This window comes from Cheilinus undulatus, linkage group 9, assembly GCF_018320785.1.
Source record: "Cheilinus undulatus linkage group 9, ASM1832078v1, whole genome shotgun sequence".
NCBI lineage: Eukaryota > Metazoa > Chordata > Actinopteri > Labriformes > Labridae > Cheilinus > Cheilinus undulatus.
Window position 1 is genome coordinate 33,523,239 of NC_054873.1, and position 25,835 is coordinate 33,549,073.

The 25,835-nt window shown below is 39.7% G+C and overlaps 1 protein-coding gene across 4 annotated transcripts in view; it reads left to right on the top strand.

The window, feature by feature from the left end:
- The window catches only part of brsk2a (BR serine/threonine kinase 2a), a 271,523-nt gene that overhangs the window by 220,080 nt on the left and 25,608 nt on the right, over positions 1-25,835 (top strand). For 3 of the 4 annotated variants that reach the window (XM_041796353.1, XM_041796355.1, XM_041796356.1), the window contains 6 exons: positions 831-977; positions 8,629-8,660; positions 13,001-13,165; positions 14,376-14,473; positions 17,990-18,140; positions 18,324-18,389. In XM_041796353.1, coding sequence (XP_041652287.1) covers positions 831-977; positions 8,629-8,660; positions 13,001-13,165; positions 14,376-14,473; positions 17,990-18,140; positions 18,324-18,389 — 659 coding nt within the window. The remainder of the gene's footprint in view (positions 1-830; positions 978-8,628; positions 8,661-13,000; positions 13,166-14,375; positions 14,474-17,989; positions 18,141-18,323; positions 18,390-25,835) is intronic. The other variant, XM_041796354.1, reaches the window with a different exon arrangement.

Sequence of the window (25,835 nt, forward strand, 5' to 3'; positions counted from 1 at the left end):
GTGTTTGACTCACTTTGTCGCTTTCCTTCTCATATGTCTGTGTGTTTGTGTTAAGGACAGTCTCCCTTGTGTTTACCATCCTGTCTACCATGACCGTACTTCTCAGGCTCAGAACAAAAGTTCTCCTCTGCGCTGTTTGACTGCAGATGAATTCTGTCTTTCTCCAGCTCCATCCCGCTGTCTGGCTGCAAGATAACCATTTTTCTGATAGTGGGAGACATGCGTACTCCCCAGCAGTTAGGCTGCGCTCAGATCATCTGTTACCCAAGCACCCCCCCACCCCCCCTTTTATTTCCTCCCTCTACCTCTCTTTAGCCTCTCTTTCTCAGTTTCTCACCCTCTTCCTCTCTCCCTCCATTTTGTCTTACGGTGGAGGCTGTCATTCATCACACAGCCACATCTGTGAGGTGTCAGCCAGCTCTGATAAATGACTCTGATGAGAGAGTGCTAAATGAATGAGGTAAATGAGAAAGCTGGGTAATTATTAGAAAAAGGCCTGTTTTCAGCTTACTGCTGTTTATAATTTATTTTTGCAGCACGGCTAAGGGCAGAGCGCTCTAATTGGAGATTTGAACAAGTTGAGAAGGCGAGCCCGTTCTGTAAGTCGGGCAGGATTAAGACTTAAAATGTGGTTTTGTTTCTAGTGGCAAGCTTTGTGAGTCATTTTCATGCTTTTTTTGTCTTTTCTGCCCTGGTTCTTGTAGAGGCTTATTTTCAGTTTGCTTCTGTCAAAACAAAGGCAAATTCCTTGTTCTTGACTTATTTTTTCATCCCTTTATCTACATCTTAACTGTTTTCAATCTCTGTGCTTCCCCTTTTTGTCCTCCCAGGGTGCACTGCCGTTTGACGATGACAACCTGAGGAATCTGCTTGAGAAGGTAAAGCTTGGAGTGTTTCACATGCCACACTTCATCCCACCAGACTGTCAGAACCTTCTCCGTGGTATGATTGAAGTGGACGCCTCCAAAAGACTAACGGTAAGTTCAATCAAGAGAGCAAAGTCTATTTTACACATGCATAAAAGGAGAGCAGCTGAGGTGAAAATCCTAAAAAGTCTAGATAAAGTTAAATTGACTTCATTCAAACTTTTCCTGCCAGCCTCCTTGTAAAGTTTTGGATTGAGCTGATGTGTGTAGAAACGTAGGTAGAAATATTCAGGAAAATTCAGTGTGAGTGAGCTAGTGAAGATTTAATCTTCTGTACATAATAAAGCTGCTTCATGCCCTTTTCTGATCGATGCAGGTTGTTTTAGTGATACTGCAGATATATCCAATAACAGACTCAGACTATGTTGCCTCATTGGCCACCTTGGATATACTATTAACCAGGGCTGTCCCCTAGCTATCTACTAGTTAAGGCGTTAATTTCGTGTTAACTCAAATTACTTTTAATGCCACAAATTTTTTTGTCGCACGATAAATGCATGCAAGTTCTCTGTGACCCTCGACCCATCCCGTAGTTTGCCAGATCAGGAAGCTGCGTCGTGATGCAGTGCAAGCAAGCAGAAATGGATAAAGGACAGAGACTTTTGAATGGCAGGTTGAGCTTTGAGGTCATGTTATCAAGTTATTTTCTTTTACTATTGACATGAACTGAGTTACCAGGAGTTCGTAGAGTCTTAAATAGCCCGGACTGCTCACTGGTCAAGCACACCGCTAATGCAGAGAGCCAGTGTCACAGATTAACTGGTGTTGAAGTAACTTGTGATAGTGAGGCAGATGTTAAGGGGTGTGGCTTTTGATGGTTTGTGTTTACCTTCCAAATAATGCTGAAAATGCAGTAACATCGCCCGTTTTCTCTATTATAACAATTTATTGGTGCTTGTGGGGATATTAACATCACGTGATAAGGGTTTGGGTCATCAAAAAGTATGTTTAAAGACTAAAATACCTGGAAAGAAAATATAGGTGACTGTGCAGGTGCCTGTTAAAACCAATGCAAACAGAGGTGACATGCCGTGAAAACTTCTTGTTTTAAGTGGAATGTTTTTGTACAGGATGGTTCTGGTTATGAATCAGATGCAATAGGGAATGTTTATACTTATACGTAGTATAATGGGACACAAACTTTATAACGGATTAGTTCAAACGCAGCAGGTAAGTCGAGTAGAAAGACATGCTGACTGTGTTAACCTGTGATAGCCTGTTGACTCGTGATAAATTCCATGCTTGGTTATGTTTGATTAAAGAAAATGTAGAAACGTTCAGTCTACGTGGCAGCATGTGGGGCTTTTATGAGTTTGGAAGTGTAAGAAGGCTGCGGGAAAATTAAATATATCACTCATTGTCTGTTTAGATAATGACAGCACATGTTAACTATCCGACTCGTCAACACGGAAAAACCCAACTGAATACTCTTCTGTCTGAGATGGTTAAGTGTCGTTTTACGTTGGCATATTATGGGGCCATATGACTAATACAGAGATCAATAAGTTCCCTCTTAACCACAAAAATGTGATATTAATCATGGCATGCATTGATTTTTATGTGTGTGGATACATTGTCCACACAGTGTGATAGGAATATTTGGCTTTTGAGGCTTCCGTTTGACGTGATGCCTTGCCTCCAGAGACCAAACCCTCCTTCTCTTTAGCAGCCAAAATCTCATGTATGCATGAAAGTCAGGAAAATGCCATGGGAATGCTGTCAAAAATAAAAATAAAAAAAAAAGGGAATGCATGTTTAAGAATGCATTTGATATGCTTCCGGGCTGGCAGTAGCCAAGGTTGGAGACATTATGTTTTCAGATTTTCCGTCTATTAGTTCTGCTGCACAGGCCATTCTTGTGAAATTCAATAACATTTTTTACAAAGGTCATAGGTCAAAGGACAGGGCAATAATAAAACGCTGTGAATTTTTATTGCCGAACTTCAGGCTAAAAAAATGCATAACCCCCAGTCACCTGTGTGTATCTGCAGCTGATCAGACAGAGAAGAAAAGGAAGAAAGTCGAGCATCCCTCCTGTTAATGTATGAGAGAGCAAGACATGTCATGTTAAAAATGAACCTCTCCTGTTATTTTCAACAGTTTTTGTGTAGGTTATACTGGCACTGAATTAATTTGGGATTGTAACACATGCACAACAAACCTCCTTGTGCAGATCAGCTGTTGTAGTCTTATCACTGAATGTTGAGCGACACATTTCAAACATAAACTGTTATACATGAAATGTATGGCTAAAAAATACTTATATAAGGCCAGGAACTTGTACAGGGAAGAAGTAGGAGTTAAAACAGAAGCACTGTGTGAATTTAGAGAGCAGCGGTGTGCAGATGTACATTTTGAATAAATCCGTCACTTTAAATAAAGTCATTTTTAAGCACAAGCTGAAATTAACTGTCAGAAAAACACAATTAATAACCCTTATGTTTATTAATTTTTCAATCAGAAAAAGTGGCAGAAAAAAGCCACACAGAACGTTAAAAACATAACTACCACCCTAAATACAGAGATGCAGATTTGCACAGGAATAGTTTAACCTGTGGACTTGTGTGTGTGCTGAAATATAGTTGGTTATTTGCCCTTGAATTTTTGCTCTGCAAATTACATGGTCAACTTGCATGGGATTAAAAACAAAGATGTCCTGCATGATTATTACACATTACCGGAGGTCTTCAGGTAATACTAATCCTGTGTGAATAAGGCTTATGACTCAAGAATGTACAGATTAGTTTTGGAGGTCAAAAGTCAAGGTTATTAGGCATCATCGTCAGCCTTTGCATATACTCTTCTCCTCGACCCACACCCTTCAATTCTAAACCTCACAGATACATTTACCTGCCAGGTAGAAGTTCTGTTTTTTGGTTGTGTTTTAAGCTCAATCCTTTTACTTTGAGACAAGGAATTTTTTGTTTTGTTTTTGGATGGTTGCTTCCTGTTCCAATACGACAGCACCAAAGTGAACACAGCAAGGCATCAAAAGGATTACTTATTTTTTTCAACTTGGATGTCGGAGATCTTAACCTGGCTAAGAGGGAGCATAGCCCTGCAGTTAAATCAAAGGTCTGGCTGAGTCTCCCCCAAAGAGCAGAGACTGCTCCAGAGGTTAAAAATGACTTTTTTATATATATATCTGTGATTTTAAAGAGAACTTCACTGATCAAGTGGCTGTGGTTAGCTGTTACTTTTTTTAAGATTTTTTTTTGGGCCTTTTCATGCTTTTATTGGATAGAGGAGGATAGTGGATGGACTTGGAAACAGGGAAGCGAGTGGGGAGAGATGTGCGGTAAAGGGCCCCAGGCCAGATTCAAATCTGGGCCGCAAACCATGGGTAGCACCTTAAACCACTCAATCATCTGCGCGCCCCTGTTACATGTTTATCTCAGATTATACTGTTTAAGTGACTTAATTGTTTATTTATTATACTGTGCCTCAGCAGTACCTGAGCTTTTCTCTTTGTGCTTGATGTGTTTCTATACTACATGAAGGTGAACATTACATTCTTAAATTTACTCTCTCACTGACTCGATCAGACATAAAAATATCTGCATGAAATTCTTTCAGTTTGAGACGTGTTTATTAGTGATGCTATTGAAGCAGCAGAAAAACATTTGGACTTAATTTGAGACAGCATTCATTTGAATTAAAAGTCCAGACTTACTGATTTGGGAGAAAAATCATTATTTTGCTGCAGTCTGGGAAAACTTACTGCTCCATTGAAGAGAAAAGATGGCAGAAGTACACATTCAAACTAAAGTGGCCAATATGAACTTGAAGCTGCCAAGCCAACTATTTTCTTCTTTTCTTTCTTCTTTTCTCCCTTATGCTCCAAATGTTTGTCTCGCCTCATCCGCGATTCTGTTTGAGCTTTTCCTCAAGTACAGGATGTGAATTCAGGCTAGGCTGGCTGTTTGTGTACTCCCTCTCTGCAATGTTTAGTGTGCTCAACACAACGGCAGACCCCTTCAACACAGCAACTTATCACCTTGGCAAGGTGGTCATGGAGAGTAAAAGAACAGAGGAGGAAAGAGAGACGAATTGAGAGGTTAGATGTGATAGGGGTATGAAGTAATAAAAAGTGCCCAGAGCTGCCTGCAGACCAAAACATGTGGCTGCCCTTAGTAGCGGTCTTGCATTTTATATTCAAACAGCACACAAAAATGCAGATAAACTCAGGTTATTGTATCTCACATTTCACACTGCTCTCAGAGCTCTCTAGGTATCTTTTGTAAATCAACGCAGTAAACAAAACTGTTTCATGCACTTCCCTGAAAGCAAATGTGGTGGCACCACCCTTCAGTGGATGTTATTTCCCTCTGCTTCAGCTATCTTTCAAAATAACCAAAATAGAAAAGTATCTTGAAGCTACAAAAAAAGGAAAGCTCATTTTCAGGAGAGATGACAACCTTAAGGTGCAGCCTTTCAGAAGAGCAGCAGGGCTGAACTCAAAGGGCCTCACCTGTTTGGTATGCTGTATGAACACTGAAGGATTTTTATTTTCTGTTCTCTTTCTGCCTGACGAGTACAGGTCACCCTGAGATCCACCTAGATATGTCCAGCAGCCTTGGGCACTGTCCTCAACAAAAAGGGTTACATACAGAGCGAGCTGCTGGGACAGAATATGCCACCTCTCCACCACCCCCTCCTGTGCATCAGGGCTCCACACAGAGCTCTGGGGATGTGTTGTAACCTCTCCGAATGTCAAACAGCCCTGTTAGAAGGACTGTTGCTGGGGTTTAGTGGTGACCGCTCAGTCAGAGACGAATCAGGCACCCTACGGTGGAAATGACATCATAAGGGAAGATGTCAGGGTTACTTTACAATAACTTTGATAGTAGTTTATCCTGCACATCTATAGGGGAATCAGACTAAATCAATGGTGGCTGTGGTTTAGTATTTCTATTTTCAGCCTCTGTTAATTAGGTTTACCCACACAAAGCCAAGACCCCTCAGAGTCAGAGTGGGAGGGCTTTGGGGGCTTAGCTCTTCATTTCCTGTCTGGGTAGTCTGGTCCCCATGAGCCAACCTGGTATTCGGTTGCCTCATTTGAACTATTTAAGAGAATACAGGCACGAAGATCTGCCTCTTGTGATGAGCTTTTCATCACACAAAGATAGCCCATACAGACGAAGGAGTGGGGTTGCTCCGGTGACAAATGCGAGAAATTACATTGTAGGTACTCTCGACAGACACATTTAGGAGTCTCATTTCATTCTTATGACCTTCTCATTATCACTTAGAACATTTTATGAACTCACGGAGACTGGGGGTTTTCTCAGGTCAGTGGAGCTACAAATAATACTCAAAATGACTCATCCCCATCACACAACGCATTTATTGAATGCAGGGAAGATCAGATATTACACTCTAAGACTTGACATTAGAATATAATAGGACACTCTTCAACCCACTATGACACAAAACAACACAACTCAGTAAGACAATGTAATGAGGTACAATGGCACAAGACTTGACATAACTCTAACAGCACAAGTCACAACAATAGAATATAATAGGAAATGGCTCAACATGACCAGAAACAATACAACTTGCCGCAACACAATATGATACAATAACAACATATTTCAGGACACGACTAGACATAGCAATATGACATGACAATTCAGTGTAGTAGGACATGGCTCGTCATGGCTTCACAAGACCAAACACAACATGACATGGCACAATATGACAGACAAGTCAATACATTACAGAAGGACTATATGATCTGATAGTATGATTGAATACAACAGGGCATGATTTGACACCTCAAGACCTGAAAAGATACGTCATGGAGCAGCATGAAACAATATGACATTAAATTACAACAGAGAACAACTTGAACTATGGGCTGCAGTGGTGCAAAGGTTAGCACTTCCCGGTCAGGGCCTCTCTGTGCGGAGTTTGCATGCATGGGTGGGCTCTCTCTCCATGTACTCTTGCTTCCTTCCACCGCCAAAAACATGCTCATTAGGTCAACTGGTGGCTCTAAATTGGCCGAAAGTGTGATTGACTGGCGACCAGTTCAGGGTGTACCCCACCTCTCACCCAATGACAGCTGGGACGGGCTCCAGTATGATACAGTACAATACGTTTCAACAATAAAAAACAATATGGCATGGCTTGAAACAACAAGACCAGACACGGTATGGCGCGATACAATAAGACATGACAATGAAACAGGACACGCCATTTGATGCAATGTGTTACAATAAAGTACAATAAAGTACACTAGGACCTGAAATGAAAGCACGACAGCAAGCAGTACATGGTCCGGGGACGTGACTCTCGACTGACCATTCTTTGATTTCCTTTATTTTTATCAACTTAAAGTTACCACAAAAACCATGCCGATGAAGTTTAAATACAAATCAAATGTGATATGCTATAATTATAAATATTATTTACTACATTCTGTATTTAGTTAAATTATGTCTGCTTTTTTGTGCAAAGCAGGTCCCCATTTCAGAACCCATTATGATGTTCCTATCTGCCCTGTAGCAGCGGTGTGATAGTGATATGCATACAGACAGAGACCTGCATATACAAGCTGGAGAATAGTACAGCAAGTTGAACCATGTTGAAACCTACCTGTACATGCACACATGCTCACACCTCACCAGCTCAGCGTTACAGCAGCCTTCCCCTCAGCCTGAGTGAAAGCAGCTGGAATTGGTACTGTCACATTTACAGACTGATTGATGTGATATTGCATTTCAAACCACATCACTTTCAAGCCTGTGTGTGATATCAGTCTCTTGCCTCCAGGCCTTCAATAAAAGCTAGAGAGAGTAGGTCACCCACTGGCCTGCATCTGACAGGCAGGGTGTCTCTGTCGATACTATGACCTCTGTGGAGACAGACGGGATTCACCTAGAGTCAACCACCGCAGTCTGTTCAGCTCTATGCGACTGAACCAGAATCACAGCGGGAAATCCTCAGGGAACGTGGAAACACCGAGACATTGATGTAGACTCATGTCCTAGAACTATAGCTCTGAGTAAGTGATAATAATTAGAGCTGCTGTGTGTATCTCAGGAGCAAATTAAACAGTCCCAGCAGTGACATTGATCGTGTTTTCCTCTGTGACCAGCTCAAACACTATGAAGTCATTCAAACAGACATCTTCCTTTGTTGCCCTTTTACTCACTCTTCCCTCTCTCTTTATATTTGTTTTCGCTGTATTGACAGTGTTGGTGACAAAGTGGCCATATTAAAAAGTATGAAGACAAGAGGAGCATTGGAAGAGCTAGCAAGTGTGTGTTTTTGTGAGTAAGGGAGATGGCGAGAATGAGAATGGGAGATTCCCTCTGGACCAGAGGGCTTGGCAGGGTCAGCAGTGTGTGTGAGGAAGATAATATTCTCTGTTTATAGCGCCGTGCTTTCACCTCTCTCTCCTACTCTTGCTGCGCCTCACCGTCTTTCTCTCAATATGTTTCCCCCCCCCCATTGGCTGTATTAATATTTGAAGGCCTCATTATTGACTCCGGACTTTCAGTCTGGCTCTTATTGTCATGTTGTGTTTGCATTAAGACAGTAAGCTCAAGGCTCACAAGTGCACCACACATTTTCTTTAATAATGTTGTAACTTTTGATCATTTGACTCATAAAAAAAGATGTTGAAATGATTCAAACATGAACTGTTCTTTGTGTACTGACCTCTGATTATTTTCTGTCTCGTGTTTTACAGTTAGAACAGATCCAGAAGCACACATGGTACATGTAAGTACTAGTTTCTTTACCCTCTTTTTAATGCCATCTCTCTCCTCACACTCTTGATTCGTATCCTCTGGTCTCTTCTCTTTTATTTTTTCTCTTCTCTTCATCTCATTCATGTCTTCTTTACTTTTTCTCTATTCTATTTTCTATTTATTTCAATTTCCTCTTCTTCTCTTTTTTAATATTATCTTTTAATTTTTTGAATTTCCCTTTCTTTTTATTCTACTGTTTAATTCTTTTCTTTTCTTCTCTTCTCTCATCTTCTCTCCTTGTCTTTTATTTTCTCTCCTTTTTTCTTCTTCCTATCTTTCCTCTTCATTTTTAGTGTTCTTTTTTTCCTACCTCTCGGTCTCTCACCTTTTTCTAACTTTATTCAATTTTCTCCTTTTTTCTTCTTATTTCTTTAAAATTCTCTTTTCATTTTTGAATTTCCTTTTTGTTCTTCTGCCCTTCTCTTGGTTTATATTTAATTTTCTTTGTTTTCCTTCTTTCTGTTTCTCATTTGTTATTCTTCTCTTCTCCTTTTTGACTTTTCTATTCTTTTATTTATTTTTTGTTCTTCTGTATTTTCTTTTTTCTTTCTCTTCTTTTCTCCTCTCCCATTTTCCTTTCATTTTCTTTTTTCCTCTTTTTATTTGATAACTTCCTCTTTCTTCTTTAACTCCTTCCTCTCTTCTTTTCTGTTCTTTTCTTCTCTCCTTTCTTTTCAATTCATTAAGCTTTGTTGGCATGGAAAATGGGTTTGCACTGCCAAAGCAATGTGCAAATTAATTATAAATTATCAATTGTGTACAATAACGGTAAAAACAGATTACAGTATCATAATCGCTACAAATATATGTGCAAATTGTAATCAAAGGTTTGCACTCTAAGTATTTTGAAATCTGTAGAAATTAGAAAAAAAAATAAAATAACAAGTAAATATTCTATACAGGAAAAAATGTTAAAAAATTGATTTAAAATATATAAAAATCCGTGATGTTATTGCCTGCATTGTTATATGCCATGGTTATTGGTCTAAAAACAGGGGAACAGTATTTAGTGCTTCCTTTTTTCTCTTTTTTTCTTACCTTTTTTTTCCACAGGGGTGTAAAACCCTGGGGTGTTGGGACGTACCTCATGATAAATGGTTTTGAGTTTAGTCCTGTACACTGGACTACATTCATGTGGGGCTTGACTCCACTCTCAGGGGTGTGGGGGTAAATTAGTAGTGCATGACTGAGAATGTGTAGTGTATGGGCAGCTGGACAGAGAAAGGGGAAAAGAAGCCTCCAGTGATGAACAATGATGAAAGCACCTAATCTTACTCCACCCTTTGCTAAATTTTCATTACAGAGCAGTAATCTCTTGAGAAAACCCCTTAATTATGCCAGTTCATTTATAACAGTCTTTTTAGATTATTTACACTAATTTGTGTTTGATAAGCCTTAAACCCTCTTTCTTCTAATCAGATTATCACCATTTCAATACTGTAGTTGACTCTCTTAAAAAGGGGATTTAAGATTTATTTGTGAGACTTTAAATCTTCTTTCACTGAGAGCAAAAGATGAATCATGGGAGGAGGTTGTGACAGACTCCCAGACAGAGCTGAGTTATGGTTCCTATCGTGTGCAAAAAGATCATGCAAAAAGACAGCAGGACTGATAAAAGAAACAAGAGGAGACAAAACAAAGCCAGAAGAAAAAAAAAAGACTAATGCAAGGCGAGTTTTGTCAGCAAGGAGTTTGCCCCGGCCAAGTGTCTGGCTGAATGAGTGAACGCATGAATAAATGAATGAGATTTTCTTAGAGGCAGCTTATCAGAGGTAGGCAAGAATAAAATATGTGCTGAAGTTTATCTTAATCATACAACTTCAACTTTTTTAAGATAAGGTACTTCTGTCCTACTGTTGGTTTAGCTTTATGTCCATGTAAGAACAGCAGATCACAGAGCTGTGGTGCTGAAGGAACAGCGCCATACCAAACCATGTTCACCACAATGACTAATAAAGGGCTGAGGACAGTCATACACTCAGTTCAACAATAATTCTGTACATCAGTTCCTAAAAAGATGAGTTGCTACATTTGAACATTTCACAACTTTTACCGTCTGATGTCGATGTTGTCCCAACTTTTTTGCATTTGTGAGAATAAGCTTTTAGCTTTAATTCTGCATAAAACATAGGCACTGCAGTTTCTTTAATGAACCAATGAGAGACAGAGGGTTAAACAGCATTACTCATACTCCTAATGTAGATGTCTGAAGCCATTGTTATCAGTGCCACTGTTCGACTCCTGTCTTCACAAATAAATCTCAAAGGGCTGCTTATGATCTCCTGATCCTGATCAGAAGTTGAGGTAAATTTTGAATTTACAGCATTATTCAGTGCTGGTTTGGTCGACACAGATTTGCCTGGTGAGCCTATTTGTTGCTAACAGCTAATTAGCCTTGGGGGTGTGTGTCCATAAAGATCAGTGTTGCTGCAGTGTTTTACCTTCTTTATTGCAAAACTTGCATGACTCATTTCTGGTATTAGAAGAGACCCAAAGTAATCCAATATCTCTGCACTGAGCCTGCTATCAGTACAAAAGCTATAATCCATGTTACCAAGGCTGAGTACCAACTTTTGTTTGAGTGAGACATGGGATGCATCATGCAGTTTTGTGGCTGTTGCCATCTGTTGGCTTTTGTTAACTGCATCATAAGGACAGCATTTAAGGCTATATATATTTTGCAGAACCTGAATCCATACACATATTAGCAAGGTGCACATGATTATATAATTGCTATATCAATTTTTGAGCTCAAGCTTACCTCTTATTCTGACAAATTTTGGCAAATTTTGCCATGTTGAAATAGGTTACGCTTGTAGACTCCTATCAAAAGACTATGAATGCTGTAAATCAAAAAGTGGTTCCATAATATTTATGTATTATCAAACCACAGAAAAGACACTACATTTCTACATTTTGAGAAAATTTGAATCAGATAAATTCACATTTCAGCTCCCATTGCTGTGCAATGCATTTTGGGCTATGTTGTCAAATGGTTGCATTGTTCTTGTTCCTATTGAACATCATCCTTAAATCCTTTTTCTTCCTCCCTTTTGATTTTAACTTGAGTGCCAGTTCAGTTTGTTTGGGATTGTTGCCGTGCTTAAAATCAGTTAAATCTATTGCCGGTCACACTCTTTCCAGGAGGTCGCATTTCCATATTTCTGATGCAGTTGATTTAATAGTGGCCTAGACCAGTGGTTCCAAACATTTTACCTTGGAGAACCCTCTACTTGTGTTGTAAAAAACGGTGACCACCCCCTCCCCCAGGACCAGCATGTATCTCTGTTAAAGATTTCCATCAACTTTAATCATTTCCAGTGATGAAATTCCAGTTAGACTGGCCCATACACATCTGTCACTGCCAAAAGGCATTTTTATCAACCATTCAGTAAGTGTATAATATTGATTTTAGTGAATGCATACAGACTATTTTTGACAACCTTAGAGCAGAGGAAGCCTCCCCCCTGAAATCTTTGGTGCTGACCCTTGGGGGCCCTGGAGCCCAGGTTGGGAACCAATGGCCTAGACTACTGCACATCAGCCATATATAACTAAATTTCGTTTACTTACAATAATCAGGTGAGTGGAGATGGTGTGGTTGTAACAGCCACTGTGGATTGAGCTCCTAAGTTCCCACTTCATAGCATCTACTTCTGGGTTGTCTGCTTTACTGGGCTCACCAGAAGGAACAAAACAATTAGTTTGATAAAGTAAAGGTGGTGACGTGTTAATATTGACACTGATTAAAAAAAAAAAAAAAAAGATTAATTTATTCATTGAAACAAACCTTAAGAATACCCCGCAAGTCCCCTATGAAGTGGTTTCAGTGTGGATTATCCTTTGATTTTTAAATCCCAAAGAATAAAGTTCTGCTTATGTACTCCCAAGATACAGCAAAAACACAAAAGCCAAAGAGAAAAAAGTGACATAACTAGGAGAGTGTCTGGGAGGAAGTGGGGACTAATGAAGAAAGTAAGTGTGGTAAACAAGCCAGGAGGAGAGAGGGAGATCGCAAAAACTTACAGAATGACTCAGAATGAGTGGAAATAGCTAAAGTTGGGGGAATTCGTGACTATGAAAGTTTGAAAGTGGGATCCAGGGTTCATGATAAGGTAAACTTCTCACCTCAAGAGGCAAACAAAACTGAAACATATTTCACACACTGCAGTGCATACTCTTTCTAGATTCTTTAATCTGCAAAGTGAAAACTTCTCTATAAGTAATTTAAAGGTGCATAAAAAATGTGCAGTTTTATTATATGTGACCTCAATGAAATTTGCTGACGCCATCTTCTTTTTGCTTTCCCAGAGGAGGGAAGAATGAACCAGAGCCAGAGCAGCCCGTGCCCAGAAAGGTGACCATCCGCAGCCTGCCTTCCGCAGACGACATTGACCCAGACGTACTGGACAGCATGCACTCTCTGGGCTGCTTCAGGGACAAAAACAAACTACTGAAGGACCTGCTCTCAGATGAGTGAGTGGATAAAATGGCACTTGAATGAGAAAAAACATTTGGTGTAGAAGAAAATAAGATTAACAGAGCATATGGCTCAGGGACGGAAAAAGTCAAAGTTGGGAGACCTATAAAAAGAGGGAAAAAAGGTGAAAAAGGGTTAAAAAATATAGAACAGAAGCAGCTGTAGATGGTTAGAGGAAGGCTTGGGCTAGACGGTGGTTTTCTGCTCTTATGAAACCCTGTGTGGCTGTCACTTTCAATGTCAGAAGCTATAGATCACTTAGCTGTTATCACACAGCGCTTACACGGCTTGCCACTGGATACGATCCTGCAGAACTGATCATCGCTTGCTGTCAGACAAGCTCCTGGGTCACATAGTTTTATTCTCCTCCCAGTGTTTGAGTCTCATATGCTTCTGTTTTACCCCTGTGGATTTACTTATTCTGCAGCTTGAATAACACTTGCTCTTTATTAATTTAGGCTTCCGGGTGTTGAGTTTTTTAAGACTTTATTTTGTTTTGCTTTTACAGTTCCTTCCCCTGTATTCTACACTTTCCTAGCCTCTTTAATTTAACACTAAGCAAGCACTACTTAATCCCTCCCCTCTCTCCCCATCTCCTCCGTTTGCTTCCTCCCTCCTGGGAGCGTCCCATAATAGTGCTGGACTGGAGGAAAATCTGCTGTCTGTATCTCCCCTCCCTTGGTTCATTTTAGCTGAACTTGCAGGTCCTTGTCTTTTTGCCTCCTACTGCTTTCCAATCTGTCTTTATTATAGTGAGCCAATCCCCAGGCCTTTGCATAGAGAGCTAAGGCCCAGAGGCTAAAGATATCAGGCTTCCTGATTCATAGGGAAAAGAAAGGATGAACTCATAATGTTTTGATACTTTTTATAAACTTACGAGCAAGAGAGAGGGCTTATCCTTCAAAGAATATATGCAGAATAATATTTGACAGCTTAATGAGGCGTAAAACTAAACTTTTGCTTTAATGGTAGAGCCTATTTAGGAGCAACTTCACAATGAGCCGCAAAAAGATTAAAGGACATTAATCATAGAGAGGATTTCTGCATTTTTATGCTTTTTAGCTCCTGCAGGCAACACTATTGCCCATATGTATATGAATGTTTTATTATTCTTTAAAAACATATATGGATTGAAATTATTGTTTAAAACCTCTTTAACTCTATTACAGATAATTTACTGGTCTATTTAATTTCTCCCCTCTACAGTGACAACCAGGAAAAGATGATCTACTTCCTGTTACTGGACCGAAAGGAAAGGTATCCCAGTCAGGAGGACCAGAACCTTCCCCCGCGCAATGAAGTTGGTGAGTCCCAGACATTTAGATTTACCAGAGTTTAAGGGCCAAGTTAAGGAAGATAAGATCAGAGCTATTTAGAATGAATTATTGCTAGAATAAAGTGGAAATACAACAGAAATCCATACTAGCTATACTATTTCCAAATAAAGTAATGGTAAAAATCATATTTTGGTCTGTATCTTATTTTTAAGAGGAATAGCTGAAGAGCTGCAAGCCATGAAACAAAGGGAATCTTGAGTATCTTGTTGGTCATGCTTTAGTATTGGTTTCAAGCTCTACATTTAATCTTTTGGCTCATCAGCACCATTTATGTTGATATCACGACTAAGAAATTTGAATTATTCTTTTTTAAAGATATTTTTAGGGATTTTTCGTGCCTTTATGGATAGAAGAGGAAAGTGGATAAAGTTGGAAACAGGAATCAGAGAGCAGGGGAGAGACATGCAGGACAGGAGCCACAGGCTGGACTTGAAACTAGGCCGCCAACGTACATGGAGTGCAAGCTAACCACAAGGCCATCTGAGCGACTTAGAAATGTTGTGTTATTCTGAAGACAAGTTGCATTAAAGGTTGCTTTTCCCTCATAAAATTCAGCTTTATTTTCAGAATTTAGCAACATTTTTTTTTTCCTCAAAATCTCAAAAATTTGTTTAAGGGCCAGTGTCCACAGCCAATGCTTTGAGTACTCTCAGTGCTGATTTTATCATACAAAGCCAATGTTGTCAAGCATTTTCAGCACTCTAACCTTGCAAAGCAGATTGACCAGATTCCATAAAGCATATCCATCTTGCAAAGCTCCAATCTACAGCATGTGTGCCAGAACAATGACCAATCAGATATATTTGGGAAGAAGAACAGGTGTGGTTAAATTGTACTGGAAGCTGATAGCAATGGCTGCCACTAGTGTAGCGATTAGCTCAGATGTAGCCACATCTGAGTTTGCAATCGTTATGGGTGGGGTTCAGTTGTACTGTAAGCCGGTGTATACAATAGCTGCTACCGCTGTAGCGATTAGTTCAGATGTAGCAGAAGAAAAGCTACAGTAAAATGAGATCTCATCCACATTTCTTTATTGAAACAAGAACAAAGAGCCACACCTGAAGCTTCTGTTGGCAGAAATGATGTTTTTAAATGTCTGCAGATAGGCTTCAGCATGAATTTAACCACTGACAAGCTCCACTCTTCACTAAAGACCTTAACACACAAAACGCGATTTTTTTTGTGTGAATAATTAGCACAAAATATTTATTTTTCAAACCCGTAGTAAGTCAATACAAGCTTCCACACCAGCAATGTAATTTCGCCGTGCAAAATTGTGGCAGATATTTTCCGAACCATGGTGGATTTTTTCAAAGTTTCACTCCGACAGGTGCACATCAGGCCAGTCAAAACACTCGCTGGTGCTAAGTTTTCAGGCAAACAGCGGAGCAAAAATGTCCTCCTCACCAACACCACTTGATGTTTATCCTCTTCTCATATCTGTCTGTAGTCAGTGCTTGTGGTTTTTGCCTCACGACATGTCCATGTGAACATAAAAGCACTACTCGCACAGCTGGAGCTGTTTCCAACCTGTTGGGACTCCTCCCACAGCGAGCCTCAGCTGTGCCCTTATTATTTTTATTAATAATATTTAACATAGAATGAATATAAAGTCAGTCCCTCCTCTTAGCAAACTTGGCTTGCAGAGTGAATGAAACAGTGAAACTAAACAGCACTGACTTGACTTTGCGTAAAATTATGCACTGAGCGGAGGATAGGGGGAGAAACCTCCTTTACATATCACTCCCTTACATATCACTGTTTATCAAAGGACAGAAAAAATACACCACAGACTTTCACAGCGCAAATTTTTTTTTAGAATTTGCTAAATTTATCTCGTCGCTCCTGATGGGCATCGAAAGGCTAAACAAAATTTGCCTCCGAATTATTTGCATTTTCGTGCCATTTTTTTGTGTCGCCCTTAATGTTTAAAGGCCTTAAGGCAGCGCTAGCCTGTGCAGCTCAGGTTAGTACTGGAGCTGGCCATGTCTGCTACCTCATTGTGTCTTGTCTCTCTGATTGGCCTTTTAACAAATGCAACAGACAGAATGTTCATTTAATCACCTACCAAGGATTTCTTTGAAAAGTCCTGCCCTTAGAGACGCTTCGAATGGGAGGTAAATGCCAAATAATTTATATACATGCATTGGATATGCTCTGGCATGTCAGGTTATCAGAATTCAGCACTCTGGGCAGAGAAAACACCCTCGATGTCAGCTGTTCTGTCACAGCAAACTCAGTTGAAAACAATTCAAGTTTTGGAGCAGCACTACGCTCGTCCCTCTCTGGTCAGTCAAAATTAAGAAGAGGCAGGACTTCTGATAATGGCAGATCAGACTCATCTTGTCTATTTTTTTCAGGCCTACAACTGCCTCCTATGTCAGGACAGAATTCTTTTATACTTCTTCATGTTTTATTTATTTATTTTATATTCCATTGTTAGAAAGAAAAATCCACAGCTGAAAAGAACGGTCGATCTGTCATATTACACAACACACCAAGCTTTGATCAGGAAGTCAATCAGCATAAAAGTGAAGCTGAAAGCAGTGAAGAAAACAAGATGAATATGTCAAGTCCTAGAGCTAGAACCTTGCATGTTTGGACAGTTAAAGCGACACAGTCTGTGTTGGAATTAGATATATGAATGAGGAAGGTCCAACAGGAACAAGCCGAAACTGGGCAGATTACCCCCTACTGTAGAGATGTTGGACATATTCTTGTCAATAAATTGATCCCCCCTGGTCCTTGTATACTGGGAAATGAACAGTAGTGCATAAACAGCCTAATCAGCCTGTAACTAGCTTAACTTCACTGTTTGCAAACTTACCATGTGACCAATAAGAGTTTTTGGTGTAATTTTTTTTGCAGTGTTTCCCCCCAAAGCAGAAGCTGGATTAGCTCCAGTATCAGTGTATTTGCTCTCTAGGAGGAAAAGCTTTCAGTTTATTTGATAAACACCAGAATAAAAAATGTCAATAGGCCGGAGATATTTCCTCTTTCCTGAAAAACTCAGTTTTGACTGAGGCGATAAAGATATTAACTTATCAGTAGAAGGTATTCTCCCATTCTTACATCACAGCTGAGTGAAGATTCCCACCCACAAAAAGGAGGCTCTGAGCTGCTTTGCTTCGACTTCTGCCACAGTTATTTCTGACAAGAGTGCTGCACTTGGAGGAATATTGTGTGCAAAGATGTGTTTGTGTGCTGTGAGATCTCGACATTTTGATGAATAGACTCCCCCTTCAGTGAAGCTGATACAGTCGATACGGTGGCCATTAGTTCAAGGTCTGGGAGGAAACCACTGCTTATTCACTATTAGATATGATGTCAATACGATCAGCAGGCACTTAACAATGCTCAAACACTCACACATGTGCATGCAATGCATAACGCTAGTCAATGAGTAGAAATACAGGAATTTATATAGAGATGTATAAGGTCAGACGCATCGTGTTGATTATAAAATCTATCTTTCTCATGCAGATCCTCCAAGGAAGCGGGTGGACTCTCCGATGTTAAACCGTCACGGCAAGAGGAGACCAGAGAGGAAGTCCATGGAGGTCCTCAGTGTTACAGACGGAGGTTCGCCGGTACCAGCTAGGAGAGCGATCGACATGACACAGCATGGACAAAGGTATGCACAGAGGAGAAAAGAGCTAGGTTGAAAAATCAGTAACTTTACTTTATAAACAGAGTAAAGAATAACAGCTCTCACAGCCTGGTAGTGTTTTTGAAGGTCTGACTGAGAGTCAGGCTCTGATTGTAGACAAAAACAGCGACTGATGCTCTGCTCGCTTTGTCTTCTGTCTCACTGTAGTAAATCAGTGTACAGTAAAAGCTTGGATATTCCAGACGCTGGTTCAAAACGCAGCAAAGAAGAAAGGTATTCATTTCACTCCTCACCCTCTCACCTCCTCTTGCTGATCGTTTCACTAGAGGACGCTCATGGAAAACGAAAGATGCAGCTGTGCTTTATGCTTAAGGGTTTCATTTAAAAACAAAAAACAGAAATGACATTAACAGCATGCAGCAACTCAGAAATACAATTAAATAAGCTACAATTTGTGAAACTAGGGATACATTTATTCATTCACTTGGATCCTCATTAGCATCTACCAATGTAGCATCTACTCTTGCTGGGATCCACACATGCAGTATGAACAGGCTCAGTATAGAGCACATGCTGTGGTTAGAGTCTCAACATTCATGGGGGACATTTATCATTTATGCTGTTATACTGCAATAAAATGAAATGCATAAATCATTAGAAAATTGGTTCAAGAAAATCTAAGCGTAATAAGCTGTTTTTTGCGAACAAAAATAGGCCTGTCATTTAGCTGCTGTTCCTTTCTCATAAAAAAATAACACTTTTTTATGGGCCAAATAGCACACGTATGTAGGGCCAACTGGAATTTCAGTGGTCTGACATGTGACACTCTGTCACTTGTCTGTCTTCAGGCCAGAGATATCTCTGTAAACTACACGGACAGATCAACACATCAGTGCATCCCCTGCATTAATTTGACCGGTCTGTTAATATAACACCAACAAGACATGCAATATACACATAGGTGAAAGGGAGCAAAGGCAGCAAAAACAACATCAGGTAAAAGTTAAAAAGACAAACTTATAAACCAAGTCAACAATTCTCCCCATCATGTGTCCTTGTCACTGCATGGAGATGAACATGTCCGTCAGCTGGGGCAGATTAATCCTGTTTTAAAGTGTACATTTAAACGTGTAGAAATGCTGAAAGAAGGCTGGTGTTACTGTTCAAAATGTGACCGTGTAAACTGGTGAGTTTCTGTCAAGTGCGTCTGTGACCAAGGCTGCCCATAAAAGGGGCAAAAGGGGAGAGCTTTCTGGGGCCAAGCCAAATGATGGGGCCATGAGAAGGTCAGCAAAATCCTGATCCATTTTAAAGTTAATCTGTGGTAACCATATTTTATATTTAACTGGAAAAGTAACACCAAAACAACAAAAATGAATTGTATTTATTTAAACAATAGTACAGTATAGCTTTTTACAAAATGTAAACACCTTTTCTTAAAATAGAGTTACCCTTTCGGAAAATGTTAACAATGTGGATGGGAACATATTGAACTAAACCACTTGGAAAGTATTATCAGACCTAATAGCTAAGCCATAATGTCCATCCATCCATTTTCCATACTGCTTATCCCGTTAGGGGTCACGGGGGGGATGGAGCCTATCCCATCTGTCATTGGGAGAGGTGGGTTACACCCTGGACTGGTCGCCAGTCAATCACAGGGCTGACATACAGAGACGGACAACCAGCCATGCTCACACTCATACCTATGGCCAATTTAGAGTCACCAATTAGCCTAACGAGCATGCCTTTGGTGTTGGGAGGAAGTAATGGGTTAAAAACAGCAAGAACTGGCAGGAAAAGTGGTGAAAAAATATCAAAAATTGTTATAAGTGGCCACAAATGATGGGTAAAAGTGGCAAAATGGGTTAAAATAATGCAAAAGGGACAAAAGTTGATGGGAAATGTGGTAAAAATTGGTTACAGTTGTCAACAAGAGGCTTAAAATATCAGAGTGAGTTAAAGTTGGGGAAAGAATGGTTGCAAAGTTGGCCACATCTAGCGGTGACAAGGGTGTAAAAAAAGGCCCCAAAAGTTGGTTAAAAGAGGCACAAATGAGAGATACAAGTGGCAGAATGGTTTACTATTGTCCAAAGAAGGGCAAAAATGGGTGGAAAATGTGTGAAAATTGATTAAAACTGCCAAAAAAGTATCAAAAAATGGGCCAAAAGTGACAAAAATGTTGCAACAAAGGCCAGATAAAGTAGACAAAAAGATAAACAAAAATGATAAACAAAAATGACCAGATTAAGCAGTGAAAAAGGGTCAAAATTGGCAAAAAAAAAAAAAAAATGTTGGTTAAAAATAGAGATACAAGTTTACTACATTCCAAAAAGGGGCAAAAATGGGTGGAAAACCTGTGAAAATGGATTAAAATTGAAGAAAAGAATAAAAAAAAGAATAAAAAATGGGTCAAAATGTTGCAAAATTGGCCAGATAAAGTAGTGACAAAACAGGAGGGAGTGACAAAAATAGGTTTAAAGTGGAAAAAAATAGCATAGATGTGGGCAACGGTAGGGAAAAGGGGTTAGAAAAAAAAAAAAGTGGCATGAATTGAGACTTTCAACAAATGCCAGTAATTGTTTGACACACTTTTCAGCTCCAAAACGAAGTACTTTGTGCCAGGATGTTAGCACCAGTGCTGCTGATCCAGCACATGTATTTATGTCATCAATAAGTCACAAGTGGGGAGGGCCCATTCACTGGGTTTTTCACGGGCCCAGATAACTCTGTGGGCAGGCTTGTAAGTGACTGTAATTGTAGTTTAATTGATTGGGGCTATTAAACAGTAAAATTTTTTATTGTGATTGATCTTAGATTTCTGTCATTAGTCCTGATTAATCTCCTCATTTTAAAATCTTACTATTGTGCATTTAAAACAGTTTTTATTTCATTTTGAATTCTGTCCTGCTCTATTCCAAGGATGATTGACTTCTTGTTTGAGACCTGCTTTTATTTTGGGTTAAAAAAAAAAAAAAAAAAAAAAAAAGGTGAAATGGTAACTGTTTAATTTAAAAATGTGTCGATGACTTTTGATTTGTCCACTGAGCTTTTTTATTTTATTTTTTAAGTTAAACAAGACATTAAGGAGCAGTGGTGGACTTATTTTACATCACTGTGGCTGCAGGGAGATGCTGCCATGGCTTAACCAAGGTGTGCTGAAATGGACAAAAGCATGTTATTAATCAGGATTAAAAAACAAATTAATGCACTTATAATGGACCTTAGTTAATTTCAATTAATGCATTATCTCCAACACTCAAATTTAATATAATTTGATGTAACACAAACAGAGACATATGCGAGAACTCCTGTTTTCAGTGGCTTCTGTTATGATGACTTAAAGTTGGCTGAAAGTCACCAGATAACATTATCACTAAATAAACCATTACACCCGGAACTGTACATCCATACATGTAGGAAATGATGTAGAAATGAAGTGCAGGTTATGTGCTCTGACCACCAGTCATCAGTCTGAGCTGATCTTACGGTGCTATTGATAATCTTATGTAAGTCCCGATCTCAAAACCAACTTTAGTAACCTCCTCAAGTGTCCCTTTATTTGTAGTTCACATCCCACACATAAATCAGTCGTAGAAGACCTGAGCTCTCTGGTGGGCCCTCTAGTGGTGTCCTTTAGTAAATTGCATTGTGTAAAGGCAAGTATGTTTGCAATCACACTCATGATGTTGCCAGATTCATACATGAATGCAAAGCCAAACATGTTTATCTCTGATTTATTTTTCTTATTTTTAAAGCATGGAGCTGATACTGCAGGGTCGGTTCAGCCTTTTTTCCACATGAAAGATTCTCAATAAGTGATTGACTTGTCAGTTAAAAGGTCAGCTAAAAAAAGAAAATTACTCAGGCTACAGGACAAAGTCAGCAGAGTGATAAGAGCTGCAGCTCTGTCCACATGGGGTGTGAAAATCAACACAAACTGAAATTTCCTCAAGGAAGATTGATGCGAGTCAATAGATATGTATCAGCTACTGCTGTCCATAAATACCAAATTACATGCTGAGGCCAATATCTTTCAACAGGGCAATTATCAGATGATACCAATACTCAGCCCATTTATCTATATCCCTAGAAAAATGTATAAAATGTAGGCTCAACAGAAATAACATTTCGGTTGGCTTTTGCCTAAGTTTTTTCTCCTAGTTAATTATTTTTTTTAAATAAGGAAGACTGCTCATTTGCAATTCAGAGCTTTGAAACTTACAACCTCCAATTTCCAGTGTGAGCTCAATTATCTCTGCTCTTTATAGTCTGAATGCATTGGTGATCAGTTCTCCCAAAATGTGCCCCACTTTCTCCACATTTATCTATATCTCAATTTTCAAAATGCTCAAGTCAAGCCAGAACCCCCCACCCCACAAGGCACACTGATTTTAAATCTATTTCCTCATCTTATTTCAACAGCCAATATATCATCACAGCACACATTCCTGCTCACAGGCACTGACATTTGTGACAGCAGGGAAGATTGAATCGGAGGGGGGTGACGACCTGATCTGCCTAATGATAGGCAGATTGGCAGAGTGCTAGAAAAAGCTTTCACAGATGTAGGACATAAATGCAAAAAGCTGCAAGCACATATATTATATAGATCAGAGAATATATATTGCTGTTAAGTTCTTCAGCCAAATGTCAGATGCATTTATAACTCCTCACTGCAGAGCTTTGCCAACAACAAAATATGAAGAATTTATTTATCTCCTCATTTCACTAGGGAAAGCCACTTGAGAAGTTTAAATCCATTTCGAGAGCTCCCACCTCCGAACACTTGTGCTTAATTCTCCCCGCCGTCCTCTGGTGCCTGTGAATTTATTTCACTTTTTCAGATTCATCTTCCTCTGTTTCATCGCCTCCTTCATCCCCTCAGGCGATCCACGTCTTATTCCTTCTTTATTTAAAGGTTACGTTAGTTTAGAAGCCGTCTCCTCCTGCCCTTCCCTCTGACTCATATCTTTCGGTCAGGCACTGAATCCCAAAATAGGCCAGTTTGCAGTGACTTTATCGAGCATTAATAATACTTCTACAAACAGCAGAGTCAACACCAGTTCATAAATCATACACAGCTGAACAGCCTTCGTCGTAAAGGGCAATGAAATAAGTGCTTTATAGCTTTATTTAATGCGCAACCTTTGTGTTTATGCTTATAAATCTCAATAAAAAGAAGCATCTATCTATAAAAAGGTTTTTGTCTGGATCCTACATAATAAAAAAGCTTTGCTGCATCTTCCTTCCATGCTATTTTAAATCAATGTTTCCTCTTTCCACCCAAATCTCCCTCCTCTTTCTCTCTCCATCTCTTTTTGTCTTTCTACTGTCATCCCTCATGTGCAGCTGACCTTCAGTCCCAAACGCCCCCCTTCTGTTTGTATGGAATTGCTATGCTAATGTGAAAACGCTGCTAGTTTCTCTCTGTCTGGCTTCCTATCAGCTGTGGTGGGTTAGAGGCGGAGGGGGAGTCCAATAATGCAACCCCTCTCCGCCTCCAAATCAAATCAGATCTCCCTCTTGCTATACGTCTCTCCCCCCAACTGAAAATGTATATTTCTGCAGCAGAAGAAGGAAAAAGATGTGAAGTCCCTGTGAATCTGTTCTGATTTAAACTTTTCTAGCTTTTTATCGCCTCCTTCTGTGAGCTTTAGTGTGTTCTTGTTTGTGTATTTAGATGCCGGGGAAGCATATATGTAGCACAGTAACGTCCAAAGATTTGACTGACTCTCTCTCTGAACCTAACCTTATCTTTCCCTGACAGCAAACTTTTGTCGACAGCGCCGAAGATTCATAAAACTTCAGATCAGAGGGTGTCAGAAAGAGGACTGACTTTGAAACGTGTTTTGACAGGATGCATCTCTACCAGCGCAAATGGTGGAAGAGAGGCGAAAGGGTTTTATCTAAAATTACACAACAAAAAAGCCTGAATCCTTCGCATTTTGCGCCGCCTATCTCATAAAGGCAGTCACAATCTGATCAGCTGCCCAGGCTGCATTTTCATACATGTGATGTGTGATTTATGAAGTGTGATTAAACAGATTTTGGGAATCAATGCTGCAGGATCCATGTTGCAGTGATATCCACTGATGTGCATACTCATTTCTTTCTTTATGCACCCTACAGTGTCTTAAAAAGACGTTTAAAGCTGAACTCAAAGCACAAGAAATTCTGCTGATTTAATTTTAAATCTTAACAACATGCCAGGAGAAATGAAGGGAGGTTAATGATATGTAAATGAAATATGGAAAAGTGCTGCAGTGTGGAGAAGAGAATATCAATTGATTTTTTTCTCCTCACTGATCTGCTCTAGTTGCTTCATGCAGTTTGAATGTGTTGGGTTAGCGGGAGCAGTCTTAATAAGTCAGGCTCTCATGCTAATTATTGACTCTAATTTATTTAAGAGGCTCAAATGAGCACAAATAAAGCACCTTTAACACCGATCTCCACAGCACAAACTGCAGGGGTCTAACTACACTGAGGAATTTGCAGAGCTGAGCTGTGAATATTAATGCACCGAGTCCTCGGGGAGTTGTCAGGGTGCAGAAAAGGAAATGAGTTTAAAAAGTGTGTTGATTTTTATGAATATCTACTCATTGGAGGAGAACTCTATTGGCCAGACAAAGTCAATTTAAAGGAGGGAGGGCAGAGAGGAAAAAAGGGAACTTTTCTCCATTTTCCCTGAATCGCACCAGCAGAGCAGCAGCAGTGTTGTGTTTTTGGCTGAGGCTGTGTTATTCGCTCGCAGTTTGACTCCTGGCACCATCCATTTCATTTTGTTTCACTTTCTTTTTATTTCAGTCCATGCCCTCATCACAGAACCTCTTGTACTCGTTCCGTCCCCCACAGCCAAACATTAGACCCCCACGGGTGCTTTGGATGGGTCTCACAGCCTCCTCCGGTGGTCACACGCTGAGGACACGGGCCCTGTTCCAGAATAGGCTCGTAGGACATTTTAGCTCGAGGACTAATGGATAATAGACAGAAAAAAGGAAGGCCACACACATGCACCGCTGAACACAAGTATGTAGGTAAAAGAGACTTACTACAGTTAAATACTGGCACTAGTGTAGTCTGTTTTAATACATTAAAAATAAAATAACACAGATTATTGCAAACTTACTCAATATGCAGATATTCAGTTATTATTACTTCAAATTGATCAGGTTTTAGTAAACTTGAAACTGCATCAGACTGCTGTGTTAATCAAAAAAATTACTGCAGAAGTTTGCAAATTAATATCCTGTTTTCTTAACATTTAAAATGGCTGCTTACTGCAATATGTAGTCAAAATTCTTGAAATGGAAAGTAGAAATAGATTGAAAAGGAACAATCACAATATATGCTTGGCATGAAGGTTTCTCATAAGATTTTGGAGTGTTTCTGTGGGAATTTGTGCCCATTCGTTCTGTAGAGTATTAGAAATAAAAAGGGCTTTTCATAAACTGTTGCCACAAAGTTGGAAGCATAGTATTGTTCAAGATGTCGTTGTATGCTGAAGCATTAAGATTGACCTTCACTGGAGATGAGGGGCATAGCCCAAACCCAGCAAAAAACAGCTCCATACCATTACTCCTTCACCAAACTTAACAGTTGGCACAGTGCAGTCAGGCAGATAATGTTCTCCTGGCATCTGCCAAACCCAGACTCACCTGACTGCCAAACAGTGAAGTATGATTTGTCTCAATTCCACTGCACCACAGTCCAGTGTTG